Source organism: Heterocephalus glaber, unplaced genomic scaffold (genome assembly GCF_053883595.1).
Source record: "Heterocephalus glaber isolate CG9 unplaced genomic scaffold, H.glaber_assembly_v1.0 deba00000768, whole genome shotgun sequence".
NCBI classification, from domain to species: Eukaryota; Metazoa; Chordata; class Mammalia; order Rodentia; family Bathyergidae; genus Heterocephalus; species Heterocephalus glaber.
In genome coordinates, this window is record NW_028258162.1 from 12,190,552 (window position 1) to 12,205,430 (window position 14,879).

A 14,879-nucleotide genomic window follows, 5' to 3' on the forward strand; every position below is an offset into this window, starting at 1 on the left:
TTGAAAAGAATCATCTTTACCTTGACAATTCAATAACAAAGTGACATATGAAGTCTGGGAAACCTCCTAATTGTAAGTCAAAGAAAGCAAGGCAACTATCAACAAATGAGCAAAGCAATAAATGTTAGCAAAATTAATGTTCCTATATAAATGCAAATGTCAATATATCTTTGATATATTAACACAGCCAAGCTAAATGTTGCTGATTTGAACTGAGTTTGCGTATACTTAATCTATACAAATCCTACAGGGAAAAGCAGACAGACATAAGAAGAGTTTTCAAATTTTAGTGGCTCTGCAGCCTCTATCAATGTAGTGGAAATACTGTGATCAAATAAGTAATGTCTCTTACCTTGGCTTTTAGCCACTTTATGTTGGCAAAAAAAAAAAAGGGAGGGAAAATAGAAATTAATTCTAGGTAAGTTGTATCTGATAGGACAGGTTTATATTCACAGTTATTCAATACGTGTTAATAAGCTTTTATCCAGGCACATTTCAAATATTTTGAAAAGAAAAATATATCCCCAAGTATTAGGAAATATTCATGTATCTCATAGTTTTAAAAGAAACATGCATAAGAAAGCCACCACCTAATTATGTCAATCTCATGCAGGTACAATATTTTTTTAGGCCAGTATTTTATCCTTTGACTCTAACCCAGCTGAGTCACAGATGATTCAAACACAAACACAAACACACACACATGCACCCCTACCTCGATTTAAGCACAATAACACATTAGATGTAAAGCTATTTATTTAAAACATCAGTGTACAAAACCTAAGATTTTACTGGGTAATTCCCAGCTATGACTGTTCATTACTTGAATGGTAGCATAGTAATATAAAAAGCGGTAAGCTTCAAACATTAAAATTCAAAATAACAGGGTGCTTTCAAATTCAGAAAAGTTTTTAAAAATGAAATCATCATCCATAGTAATAGATGGCCAGACACTAACCATGGTCAAGATGACACTCTCAGTTCTAGTTTATGAACCCAAATCCTGAGAAGGCCAACACTAACAGAAGTCATAGGTTCCTTTAGTGACAAGTTATCTTGTAAACCACTTTAGCCAAAATTCAAAACTAAAGAAAAATTCTTTGAACATAAGTGAGGCAGTACACACCTGTAATCTTAGCACTCAGGAGGCTGAGGCAGGAGTACTCTGAATTCAAGGCTAGCCTGGCTTAACTACATTGTGAGTTCCAGGGCCTCGCTGAACGTAGCGAGACCCTGTCACAAAAACAAAACAAAACAAAACAAAAGCAATGACAAAAGAGAAAAGTTCTTTGATCTAAAAGGCTAGCTTCTATGAAAGATGACTACCCTACTGACATGCAAAAATGCACACAGTCCTAACCTAAAACATCACTGCATACTTCCATGCCACTGAGAAAAAAATCTTTAGATGGGCGTAGTGGCACATGCCTATAATTCTAGCACTCTATGAGGCTGAGGCAGGAAGACTGCCAAACACGAGTCCAGCCTGGACAACTTAGGGAGACCATGTTGGACAGAAAGAAAGGAAAGGAGAGAATGAAGGAAAGAAAGAGAAATGAGGAAGGAAGAAAGAAATCTTTAGTTTCTAGAGCTGGGGCTTTAGCTCAGTGGTTCCAGTGTCTGCCTCACAAGCGCAAGGTCCCAAGTTCGATCTCCGGTACCAAAAAAAAAGGGATGCAATTTAGTTTCTAGAGCCTTAATCTTTTGGTTTTGAGTTTTCTGCATAACATCTGCCATTCTCACTACATACCATTTTTCAGGTGACCATAAAGGCAACGTTAAAGGAAATCATCTGATAGAGGGATCTGCTTTCTCTTGGATATTCTTACTTATGGAAATTGCACCAAATACGATATTCTTTAATGTTTGCTAAAATATGTTTATTTTTATCTGAAAACTTAACTGACCATTTCATTTCACACTTGGATTTAGGAAACTAAATTTGACTGACGTTAAGATCCCTGACAATGGGATATTATGTATCTTATTATGTTTCATAGTGAATATACTGATGTCTGCCTTATATTGCTTATGAATTAAACATATGCTAAAATAACCTAAAAAACCCTAAACATCCTCACACATCTTCCCTCATTTGTGTCAAGTAAATAAGTAACCCTCCACCCCCAAAATTAGTATTTGTGTATAAACTGGTCTCAAATGAAGGAATAAAATGAGAAATAGGTTGGGAGTGAAATCTAAAGAACTCTGCCACTATGAAATTATGTAACCTTTAGACTTCTGTGGAGCTCAGCTCCTATACTGAGTGTGTGTGTGTGTGTGTGTGTGCGCGTGCGTGCAGACATGTTGTGGTGGGCCAGTGTTGTACGAAACACTCTCTATACCTAACAGCTCCAACTACTGTGGCTGTGCGCATCTCACAACAGTGTGGGCTAAATGTTCACTTAGGCTGGGCGTGGTGTTGCAGGCCTATAATCTGAGTACTCCAGAGGCTGAGGCAGGAGGGTCACTACAAGTTCAAGGCCAGCCTGGGGTACACAGTTGGAGTTCAGCCAATCTGAACTATATAAGAAAAAGAAAAAGAAATTAAAAACATATGGAAATTAATCTTATTTTCCATTTCCTTAAGATCTCACTTCATTTCTTTAACATTTACATTTCTGGATGAGTAATTTTACCATTTGCTTGGAATCTTAGATTAAAAACAATAATTCTCTTTGATTCTTCTCTATTTTTGATCCCTAAGTACAAAAGACCTTTACATACCATAGATGTGAAATATATGCAAGGCCAATTCTTTCTTTGAAATGACTGACTGGCACACTCACCAGCTTAATTTAAACGTCTTAAATAAATAACATCTTTATGTACATATCATATAGCCTTAGTGTCTGCACCGTTAAAAAAATTAATTGAGAGGCAATTAGGCTGAGATAGCTGGGTTCCTCTAAGCCTACTAAAACCCAACCCGGAGTAAGTTAGCCAGAAACTACCCACCAAGCTCTAGAGGCTGCCAATCAGAAAGGGCCAGCTGCTGACCACATTACTCTGTCTTGCTTCCTTGGACTTTCTCTCCTGCCTTCTGTGATATGGAGCTACTCAATTCATGAATCACTGTCTGCTCAAATAAACTCTAAAATTATTGCTTCACCTAAGTTTATATTTTAACACCACTAACAAAATTGTAACAGCTACTCCACATGATCTCTGTGGAACTTAAAAATAACCATACAAAAACTAATATATATGGAAAGTCCAGGACTTGTCTTTATGAACCAGGCTATGAGTCTGTTAATTATTATGTTTATCAAAAATAAATTTTTTTGATACTGGGGATCGAACTCGGGTCCTGCCGCTTGCGCAGCAGGCGGCGAAACCACTGAGCTAAATCCCTGGCCCTTGTCCAAAATAAATTTAAACTCCCTCGTTAGGTTAAGCACTGAAACTTTCACTTCTCCAACTTACTCTGAAACTCTGAGCTCACACAGAAAGCTCATCTTCCTTTCACTCTCCTCACGCAGCCACACGTTCCAGTGACCTCTCTGCAGTGGCTCCCTCATCCTATCTTACACGGTTCCTAAAATTGAAGCCAAATTTATCCCAGGTCTTATATTCTTTTGTTTTGTGCTACTTGTGTTACTAAACAAATCCGGTGCTTTTGGACTGATCTACACAGCCCTTTTTAAGTTTTTTAAATTTTGAAACAGTCTTGAGTCTTGCTAAATCTCTAAATTTTCCAGACTGGTCTCTAACTTGCAATTTTCCTGCTTCAGCCTCCAGAGTATCTGGGGTTACAGGTATTTGCCACTGTGCCTGGCAGGATACTTTTATTTTAAATTCCTAGTAAATTTATGTGTATCATTTATTTCATGGCATAAAATGTATTAACAAAGCAAATACTGTTTAAATAAAGCCCAAGTATATCAAATATAAATACTAAAATGCCAAAATATACATCAAAATGAAATATGATAGAATATTAATCTTGGAAGTATAGAAACTTTAAGTATAATACCTGGAAGCTGTTAAGACTATCATTTAGATATAATATTTAAAATTTGGTATATAATCTTAAAAAATACCAAAACATCAAAGTTAAAAGTCAAACAGTAATACAGGGAAATAATATTTGTGAATATGACAGGTACATTTCCCTAACAAATCAGGTGAGAAAGCAGGTTTCTAAAGAGCAAAGTGGCAAAGGATAAGAAAATAATTCTAGAGTGAAAAGTGCCTTCCTAAAATTAAAATACTAAAACTTCTCCTCCTAATTTTGGTCCTGGAATTTGTTAACTACTACCTGAATTTCTTAATTTCACACACCTCAACAATCCTATAGAAAAATTTAAGACAATTATACAAAGTCATAAAACTAGGAAAATAAAACAGCAAAACAACTATTGGGGGAAATAACTCTGTTTGCGTGTATGCCACTTTTATATATAACAGAAACAAAATATGCACAAATATGCCACATTTCAGGTCCTAAGTTACACTGTTCTCACAGACTGCCCACTCTCCTACTATTACCCAAAAACATATTTTAAAATGGTACAACAACGCGAATGTACTTCATGTCACAGAATGGTACACTTAAAATAGTTAATGGTAAATTTTCTGTTATTTATATCTTACTATAAAAACAAAATTAAAAAGTCCATGTCAGGGCCAGGGATTTAGTTCAGTGGTTTCACCGCCTACTGCGCAAGCGCAAGGACCTGAGTTTGATCCCCGGTACCAAAGAAAAGTCCATGTCTTATGTATGTGTGTTATGACTACAAAGCAAATGACCAAGATTCATACTCATATGCTGACATACATTATGCTGCTTACACTGTAAGCACCCAAAAAATTCCTTCTAAAATTTATAATCATGAAATAGCCTATTAATTACTCTATTTAAAACTATTAATCACAATGCTTAGTGGAGGAATGAGATAATGTAGAATATTCATTCCTAAGATAATGGCAGGCCTTACATATATATCGTTTCAATAAGAAGAAAAACCAAGACACAGTATTAAGGAATACGTGTGTGTGTATTTTTAATCCCCAAATGGTTAATAATGCAAAAGAAGTTTTTCTTTCTCAAAATTCAAACCCTATAGATCAACCCAGCCTAAAATAAATTAAAATTGAATTTAAGCTTTTATACAGTCCTAGTCACAATCCTGGAGAAAAATACAAGAAACAAGAAGTAGCCTCTCCACTCACTTTTCACATGTAACGCCCAAGTACCAAAGTGAAGGGGAGATTCTAAAAGTACAGGGAAGAGGGCTCAGTGGTTCCACCACCTGCCTTGCAAGCAAAAGGACCCAAGTTCGATCCCTGGTACCAAAAAAAAAAAGTACAGGGAAGAGTAGAAAAAAGGTCAGTGTTGTTGGCCACCCTCCTCTCTAACCAGGAACCCCAGAAAATTTAGAAACAGCACTCATTTGATCAACCAGCTAGGAAAGCTTCAGACTTCGCTGGCTCTTCAATTTTCTAGGAAAGAAATACTATTTCAAAGAAATGGTTTACCTTGAGCAAAGATGGCTTAAGAACTCAGGTCATTCTGGATGCTTCCAAAACGACACATGAATATCAAAGAACTGACAGACTACAGGTGTACTTCAAGATCAGCTATTGTGCCAGGCTTAGTCACAGGCAACAAATACTCTGTCGTCTAAAGCCTGGGGTAGCTTTTTTGTTTTCATTAGAGGAGTAGGAGAGTACACGGAAAAAATTTCACATAACTTTTATATTTTACAAGTTGCTGGAATTACATCCACATACACAGAGACATCTAGTATACATACTAGGAATAAAAAGAAAAGAGTATAATTTATTTTCTAAACCAATTTTAGAAAGCATGTAAATTTTAAAAGTATAATTCAGTAGTGAAAGCAAATAGCATGGCATTCACAGCACAAATTTATAATAACAGTCTAGAATTCAAATGGCATCTTTTTTTTTTGGTACCGGGGATCGAACTCAGGACCTTGTGCTTGCAAGGCAGGCGGTGGAACCACTGAGCTACATCCCTGGCCTTCAAAGGGCATATCTAATGACCAGTTTAAAATTTTAGTATCTTCTTGAATATAAGTGACTGAAAGTAAAATTCTGCACCAAGCCTAGTAAAATACGTATTACTAAGTAAATATTGTATGAAATTTATTATGCTAGTTACTAGCTGAACCAGTGAAGCCAATTATCTGTATCATCCTATTTCCTATCCAAAATATTTCCTGCCTGAGTATGCAAATTAGTTAAAGTTAATGTAATACAAATGCTTACCTTGACACCGTGACCCACGTCATCCAGAACTGTGTAGTCAATAGGTTTCCGAATATACCTCACAGGGCGCTCCATATTTGCAGGTGCTATTATTTTGTGAGTTCTTGATGTATTCTTATTTGTTGTCAAAATACCAATTTCTCTTCGAGCCACTTTCTCTTTATGAATATCCACAGTCTGTATTTTAAATGAGGAAAGCAAGAAAATATTATTTGGCATAGTCAATAATATGTATGATGGCCATATATACTAAACCATATATATTACAGGCCAGACAGTGGTGGTGAACCTATGGCACACATGCTGCTGCGGGCTGTTTATATCATTAAAAGGTTCGCATCAATGGGCTAGACCATGGGACTGTACTACCTTCCAGTGAATATGCATCTTTCCCTTCAAACTTAAGCAAATTAATTTCTTCAAAGCAGCAAAAACTTAAGGGTTATTAAAAACACCAGCTGATTTAGTAGATTTTATTCTAAAGCAATTGTTGGGTAAGCAGTATGCTTCTAACTCTAGAGTATGTGGAAAGAAAGAGGAGTCCTGCTCTGGGTAGAATGCATTTTATTTAGTGGGGATATAGTCCTGAAAGAAATCAGTAATTGTAACACAATGAAGGAAGTGCTATAATGACACACTCACAGATATTTGAAATTACCCTGAAGGTGTCCAGAGCAGGTTCACTTAAAGGCTTTCGGAGGACAGAGGTTTAAAAGATACATGTGTAACAGACAAAACAAGAATCAAGATATATCGAGTACAAGTACAAATTCCCTATGATGAATGTGATCATTACATACATCTAAAATGTATCAATGAACTCAATTTAAAAAATAAAAAATTTAAAAGTGCAAATAACAGGAAAAAAGGATATGGCGGATTAAAAAAGGAAATAATCACACAACTGCTCAAACACTGAAACTGTCCTAATAATAATGGGGAACCAATGACAAATGTGTGTGATACAATCATATTTGCGTGTTTAAAAGATCCCTCTGACAGAGTGTCGAGGAGTGAAAGATCAAGATTACAAGAAATGAAACCAGTTAGCAGGCAGTTATGGCAAATTAGATGAGAAAAGGCCAGAATTCTGAACTGCACTGAAGCAGGAAAAAGAAAAGAAAGTGCTGTGCGGGGAGCACAGCTTTAATGCTACATGTGAAACAAAGCTACTAAGGTTCTATTTGGGCGACGGGAATAGCACAGGGGTGCAGCACATGCTCAGCATGCAACAGGGCCCTGGTTCAATGCCTAGCACCACTCCTCCCCACCAAAACCCTCTTATATCAACAGAAGTTTTTAATTAATGAGGAAAGAAGTTGTAATCAAAAATACTATCCAAATGCCAAAACAAGGTGGAAGGAAGCCCCTCTCCATGGATAACTAGCCCTTCTGTACATCTTTTGTTTAATGTTTAGTCGTATACGCATGTAGTACATGATGCTGACATTCCCTGTGGGAAGTTAGTACATGTACATAACACATCTTCATTCCTTTTCATCTCTTTTCCTTCCTTCCCTGTCTCCCCTTTTACCCATCCCTTGACACCCCTTCGGGGGAGGAATATGTTTGCAGCACACAATGTTTACACTCCTCGTGTGGAGTCAGTACATGTATGTACACAGCACAACCCACTTCCTTGTCTCCCTCCCTCCCTCCATCTCTGGATGCCCTTCCCCTCTGAGGAAGATCCGTCTCCCCACTTCCTATTACCTATCTTTTATTTTGCTCTTTATTTTTATTCTGGGTTTCTTATATAAAAGAATGTGACATTTAAGCTTACATGTCTGATTTACTGCACTAAACATTATGGTCTCAAGGAGCAGCCATTTTCCTACAGTGACTCAAGTCTATCCTTCTGACATCTTGTAAGGCAGATGCACTAACTTTTGTTCTGGAAGTTTACACAATGCACAACTTTAGAAACAGTGTCTCCTTGGAAAGCAAAAGGTTTATTTACTATCCAGTATAATAAAGATAATGTAAGCCTCTGGGACAAAGGTCAGAAAGATTCACTGCTCATTATAAAAGATCCCATCCTCCCCTAAACTGGGAGCCCAACTTTGTGTGCACCATCTTGAGGCATTCTTTGTAATGTCCTATGGAAAGGAGCACTCATTTACCTGCACAAATGCTGGCACTCTGGCTACTGCAGTTGCCATGACTAATGACATCCTTTGTCTCTGACTCTCATGTCTTCCTACAGAATCCATGAAATTACAGCAAATTAGCCTTTTAGTTCATTTGGGTAAACTCTCAGTCCCTTTACAATTTTGACTGTTTTGGCAATGAAGATGGAATGCTGACAAAGCTTTCCAGCAATGGAAGAAAAACGTCAGCTAACAGGAATAGAGAAAAGTGCATGGGAAGTGTTAGTGAATGGTCCTCCACTTTTATTGGCTGTAATGAGGCTGAATGGAAGAAACAATTTCAGGCTAGGTATCAGGAAGTAGGCAGATTCAAAGACAACAGCCTAAATGACGCCCTGGTCACTGCCAACTCTTCCCTAGATGGAGGAACTTCCTCACCAAACTGAAGCCTCAGGAGCTCTGCTCACGAACAACTAGAACCGGTTCACCTGCTGGAGAGAAGGAAGTGCACCCGGCTCTGTCCCTCTTCAGACAGCAGTTACAGAGATGTGCATACACACGGAGTACGACAAGGAGAGAAACCGCAGCTACTGGGGACAGATCCAGGCAGATCTTCAGCTAGTCTGCTCGGAAGATGGAGCCTGTTTCTTAGTGCTCTCGGCACCTTCTGGAGCCTATCTTGTCAGTATTTAATCCTCACGCACGACAGTAAAGGACTCAGCACTATTTGGGAGGGCTCCATCTGCTATGAGAAAGCAGTGGCCCTCTTGGAGGCATTTCCCCAACACAAGATCCCCTGTGCATAGACCAACTTATGGATCTTATGGTTATGGATTTAGATTAACATGCTGATGAAACTGAGCCACTCAATAATGAAAAACTAGCTCAAAGAATCTAGAAAATTCTTGTGGTCAGCAGCTCTAACTCCCAGGGCCCTCATGTTGAAACTGATCAATTTTAGGGACATAAACCAGGTAAGGTGGCGCACACCTGCAATCTCAGCATTTGGGAGGGTCAAGGCAAGGGAATGTTAAGTTCAAGGCCAGCCTGGGGAAGCTGGAGAGGCCCAGTCTCATAATAAAAAGTAAAAAGCTGCTAAGTGAGGTGGTGCAGGCCGACAATCATACTTCGGGAGGCCAAGACGTGAAGGCAAGCTCAAACCCAGCCTGGGCAATTGAAGGATTTGGAAAAACTCTCTCACAATTTAAAAACAAAACTAAGGAAGGGCTGGGGATACAGGTGAATGCAAAAGCTCTAGGTCCATTCACTCCTACCCATGCCGATCCGCCACACACCGAGAGTTATACCCAGGGATATGTGCCTGCTACTCTTGACAGCCCCACATGGGGTGGGGGCTGTGGGATCCAGGACAGAGAGGAAAGATGGAGGGGTGTCGCCTGACCCACAAGGCTTTTCAGCTCTGTGAAAAAGTTGCTACTATCCCTTTGGGAAGTCTGACCCTGTGACCTAACCCAAAGTGCTCGCTCAGTAAGGCCCTCGACTCAGAGGTTCCCACAAGCCTGGGCCTGGCTCACTCATGGTTCACCCTGGTGAACCTTCGTGTCCAGTGGGCTACTGTGCTGCTCAACCTTGGTACCGCTGTGCGGACCTGAAGACCAGTGTGACAGCTCTGTCTACGGGCAGAACTCAAAGGTGCTCTTTCTCATAAGTCTGGACAATATTCTCCTTGAAAACACTGCTTTACTTTTACTGACCCTTGGGCTGTTTCCAATGGCCCACCTGTTTAGATCTCTACTTGGAAAACTGCAGAATGACCGAGTCAAGACTGCTCACAAACTGTGGAGATTAATTTCGTTATAGACTGAGCCGTCTGGGTCCCTAATATAGATAGATGCTCAGAGTAAAGGGTTATTGTCTGATAAGATCAACTGGTGCCAAGCTACTGACTCAGCCTGTACTCCGCAAACTGCCACCACCACTGCCTGTCCACCCTCAGACCACACAGCAGATACAAAGAGCAGTTCTGACACTGAGGGAACCACCTCAGCCCGGACTTTCCAGTCATTTTGCACTCGACTGGCAGACTGGTAACATCAGACCTTTGACCTTTGGTTATCAGTGCTGCTTTACTGTCGGTGACACTAAAAGGGGCCAGCATTTTTACTCAAGTCCCATCAGCTAACTCTAGCCATGCTACTATGGTACTTGACTCCGGTGTTTTTTACTTTCCACACCATTTGCAATCTGACAATGGTGTGCTTTTTAATCACAAAAGTCACCCAACTATAGGTTTTTAGTCAAAGTATCTGAGGGCCTTCCATATTCCATACCACACACAAGCCTCTTATACAGCTAAGTGTCAGAAGAGCCTCAAAAAACAACAGAGAGAAGGGGTGGGGAGGGGAGGAGATGGGGAAAGAGAGAGAGACACAGGGAGGGAGGGAGGGAGAGAGAAGAAAAGAAAACACTTAATAAAACTTAAAAGCATTGAGGAGAGCCGAGGATATACCTTGATGTTCAAGCAGGAGCTTAAATGCACAAGACCCTAGGGTTGGATCCTCAGCACTACAGAAAAAGGGGTGAGGCAACGGACTCAGACATTTCTCCAAAGAAAATGGGGAAAGTTAATGACTATTTGGCTAAACACACTGCTCAGCAAGCTCCCCTGTGGTGACCCATGTAGACCAACATAGGAAACATAAAAGGGTCTCTCTAAGTTTCATAAAAATGCCCTTGTCTCTCCTGCACCTGATAATTCCAGGAAAAGGTCTGCATATGAGTCAGGAACGGCCGAGAAAAAGGTAAAGTTAGCTACAGGAATGAGATACACCGACTTTATGGCAGCAAAAGGAATACAAGAATCTTAGCAACTGTGGAAAAAACACCTTAGACTTCAGGAGGCAAGGAAAAAAGAGGGATATTTGTGATCTGTCTTTCAGAATCACTCATAGAGCCTTCATCACAGAAGAAAATTCACTAGTGTGGCTCCTAAAAAGCTGCAAACATTTTAAATTTTATTAACTCCGGGAGGGTCTGCCCACATGCTTCCCAGCATCTCTGTTCACCATTCCCCTTAACCTCACAGAAAAGTGTCTTAGAAGTAGCACAGGACCGTCCAAGCCTCCGCACCTCCCACACAAAACACCTGTCAATGCATCTGGGTTCTCTACCCCATTCCGACGGGCAGATGGATGCCACCTGGCTGGTGGCAGATATAAATAGGACAGATTGGACCAACTGCCTTCAGGTATTCTCTCCAACTAGATGCAATTATACACACTCACCTGGAAAGCCTAGGGCCAACCAGCCACCTGCGGTCACACTGGAAAGGCTGCCATCCTCCCTCCCTGACTTAAGTAGTTCCTACAGGGGACAGGGTGGGGGCACCACAACGACATATAAAACACACATTCTTTACAGAAGCGCAGGCCTTATACAAACTGTACAGCCTTAAGAACACTCGTGTGGGGCCGGGGATTTGGCTCAGTGGCACCTCGCCTGCCTGGCAAGCACAAGGTCCTGAGTTCAATCGCCGGTATCAAAAAAAAAAAAAAGGAGTACTCATGTAGTCAAAGCATTAACCTGCCCCTCAAAAAAACTGTGGTGACTTATAACAGGAGTGGTAGTAAGAGATTTTCAAACTAGATCATGTACTTTAAGATAACTGTGGTCTCTCTAAAATAAGGCCATTTTGGATTGGGGGGACCCCCAACAGGCAAAACTGATGAATTAATTATGTATACTCTGAAACAGTTATTCCTACAATGGAACTCCTACAATGGAACTCATTCAATTAAGTTTGAAACAAGTCCCTGATTTTAGCAATCAAGGACATCACGTTGGCCCTAGAGGCATTTAGGTCAGTTTTAACTCTGGCCGGGATTGTTAGGAATGACAGAAAAGCCTAACATTTTCCTCCATGCAAGACGAGGCCAAATCTGTACATCCCCTACCTAAGCCAACCCCTCCTCTAAGCTAAGAGGAGAAGTCAGTACAGAAACTTACAGAAAGCCACCAGGCTCTCTCAGGTACATTCCAAAGGTTCCAGCACTTGTTCAGCTGGCTGGGTTCCAGGCCCTAGAGAACATAACTGAGGTCAAGGTGCAGTCTGGCCTACCGATAGTACCCTTAATTAAATGTCCTATAAGACTAACAGAATGGCTCTGGTCTCAGCTGCTGCTATAAAGATTAATCAGTGACCAATGAAATTGAGTACTCATGGGAAATTTCACCGGAAGCCAAGACTACATAAGAGGGGTGAGCGTTGTGGGAAGACAACTATACTGGGTCTGTCCTGCTGCTGCACATCATGTGCAAAGAGGCATGGTTCTCTCTCTGTCCCATAGCGCCTTGCTAAAGCTGCGCAGGAAACAGTCTGCAGGTGTATATACAGTGTATCCTCGGGAGCAAAGGGAAAGTGTGTTTACTGCTGAGTACAATAAAGACCTCATCTCAGTTCGGGGACAAGGCCAGGAAGGCTTATTGCCTAGTAGTCTTCGTTTCCTCACCGACAAGTTCCTCTCCTATGATAGTAATAAAGCTACTTTTATTTATGTATTTTTTTAGAATGCCTCTGACACATGTGCGAGCACTCTACCACTGGGCTACATTCTTAGCTCCAATTCCTTCCTTTTCAAAGAGATCTAGCAAAATATTTACAAGAACAAATTTTACCTGCATTCTGCTTGGTGTGAAATTAAGTTTAGGAATCCCTAACTCCATAGAAGGGGAAACACTGAAGATTTTATTGGAAGGTGAAAAAGATGGACCAATCCTCACCTTGGTTTGTTTCTACCTCTCCTGAATATTCACTGTCTCCATTGCAATGTCAAGACTTACAGGTTTAGATACTTTCCTCTCTATAACTTCTGCTTGGCAAACTCATCCACATTCAAGCTTAAATTGCCATTTACACACACACACAGGCTTTTCTATGCCTATTAAGACCTATCCTCTGAGATACAGATTTGTATATAAAACTGATGTTCCTAGGATATTTCAATGGTACCTCAAAGTGAATGTACCCAAATCAAGTCTACTCAACATTGTCTTCAATGTTTCTACTTACGTTTTCTACTAAGTTATATACATCAGATATCTAGCAGTTACTTCATTATAATTAAATCTTGTCATATTTTCACTTAAATAGCACAATCTGTTTCCAACATTTCAACCCCAGATCACCACCCTCTCTCATCCAGGCTATTGTAATAACCTTCTAACTGGTTCACTTGAATCCAATCTGAACTTTTTCCAATCTTTTCTCTATGTCGTAACCATGTGATCATTACAAAAAAAAAAAGGAAATATATAATCTTACTTGCTTAAACCCTATTTAAAAAGCATGCACAGGAGCTGGGGGTAGCAGTGCGCATTTGTAATCCTAGCACTTGAGAGGCAAAGGTAGGATTACCACAAATTCAAGGCCAGCCTCACCTACATAATGAGACTTTGTCTCAAAAAAAAAAAAAAAAAGCATCCACATGGTCACTAGTCTTCAAGGACAAAATAAATTCTAAATGGCTCAAGCTTTTTCCCTGTGCTTCTCAAACATCATGGAGTCCATAACTTGATAAGAAAATTATCTTTTTTCACGCTTCCAACTTTCCTCACACACTGCAAACTCACTCCTCTGGTTTACTCCCAATCTACTCTCTCAATTCTGAATTAAAAACATACAAATCACAAGTCCAACAATGCACAGCCCTCCTTATGGCAGGGTAAGTAAATAAAGTGCGTCGGGGGAGGGGAACAGGTCTGGAACATTTGTTATAACAACAGCACACATATGTTCACCAAGTGACAGCTTTCTCAGTGGGACTAAGTCTTTTTCATATTTAAATTCCGCCCCCCCTTGCCACGCAGGCAAGGTGCCACTGAGCTACCTCCCCAGCTGCTTGCTTACTTTCACTTTTTTGTTTTGTTTCATTTTTTGAGACAGGGTCTCGATGTGTAGTTCAGATTGGCCTTGAACTCACCCAGACTGGCCTCAAGCTCATAGCAATCTTATACATAGTTGCAGGTAGCAGAAGAATCAAGCAGAAAAAAGATAAAAACCCAAAGACCAATTCTGATAAATGAAGACCGTGCTTGATGAATCAGAACCTGAGGGAGAAATGACAAAGCCAAAACAGAATATATAAAAGACACATTTGGAAGTAACAAAACGTGTGTGGTAGGAAATACCCCCTTTAAGGCCTGAGTGTATTTTTGAAGATCACATATAATTTTTAACTCATAAAATTCCATCTTAAATTTATAACAATGGTGTTTCTGTTTATTGGCTAATCTTCAAATGATAATAAAACAATTTAACAGCTCCCTTATCTCTTTCTGATATTGTGCAGTGGTCCATAAACTTTTTCCAATTTGAAGGAAAATTTGACGTTTAAAAAATAACTTTCTCCTGGGCGTGGTAGCACACACCTGTTATCCCAGCACTTGAGAGGCTGAGGCAGGAGAACTGTGAGTTCGAGGCCAGCCTGGGCTACACAGCAAGACTTTGTCTAAAAAAAACAATAATTTTCTGAATTCTACTAATATGTTATATTGTATTTTCACCACCTGCAATGAAAACTTCACTACAGTGTG

At 39.9% G+C, this 14,879-nt stretch overlaps 1 protein-coding gene across 12 annotated transcripts in view; it reads right to left on the bottom strand.

The window, feature by feature from the left end:
* The window catches only part of Abi1 (abl interactor 1), a 119,168-nt gene that overhangs the window by 19,272 nt on the left and 85,017 nt on the right, over positions 1-14,879 (bottom strand). For 7 of the 12 annotated variants that reach the window (XM_004859898.4, XM_021240509.2, XM_004859895.4 and 4 more), the window contains exons 3-4: positions 6,238-6,414; positions 353-367 (exon numbers count right to left, since the gene is read on the bottom strand). In XM_004859898.4, coding sequence (XP_004859955.1) covers positions 353-367; positions 6,238-6,414 — 192 coding nt within the window. The remainder of the gene's footprint in view (positions 1-352; positions 368-6,237; positions 6,415-14,879) is intronic. The other 5 variants (XM_004859897.4, XM_021240512.2, XM_004859900.4 and 2 more) reach the window with 1 other exon arrangement.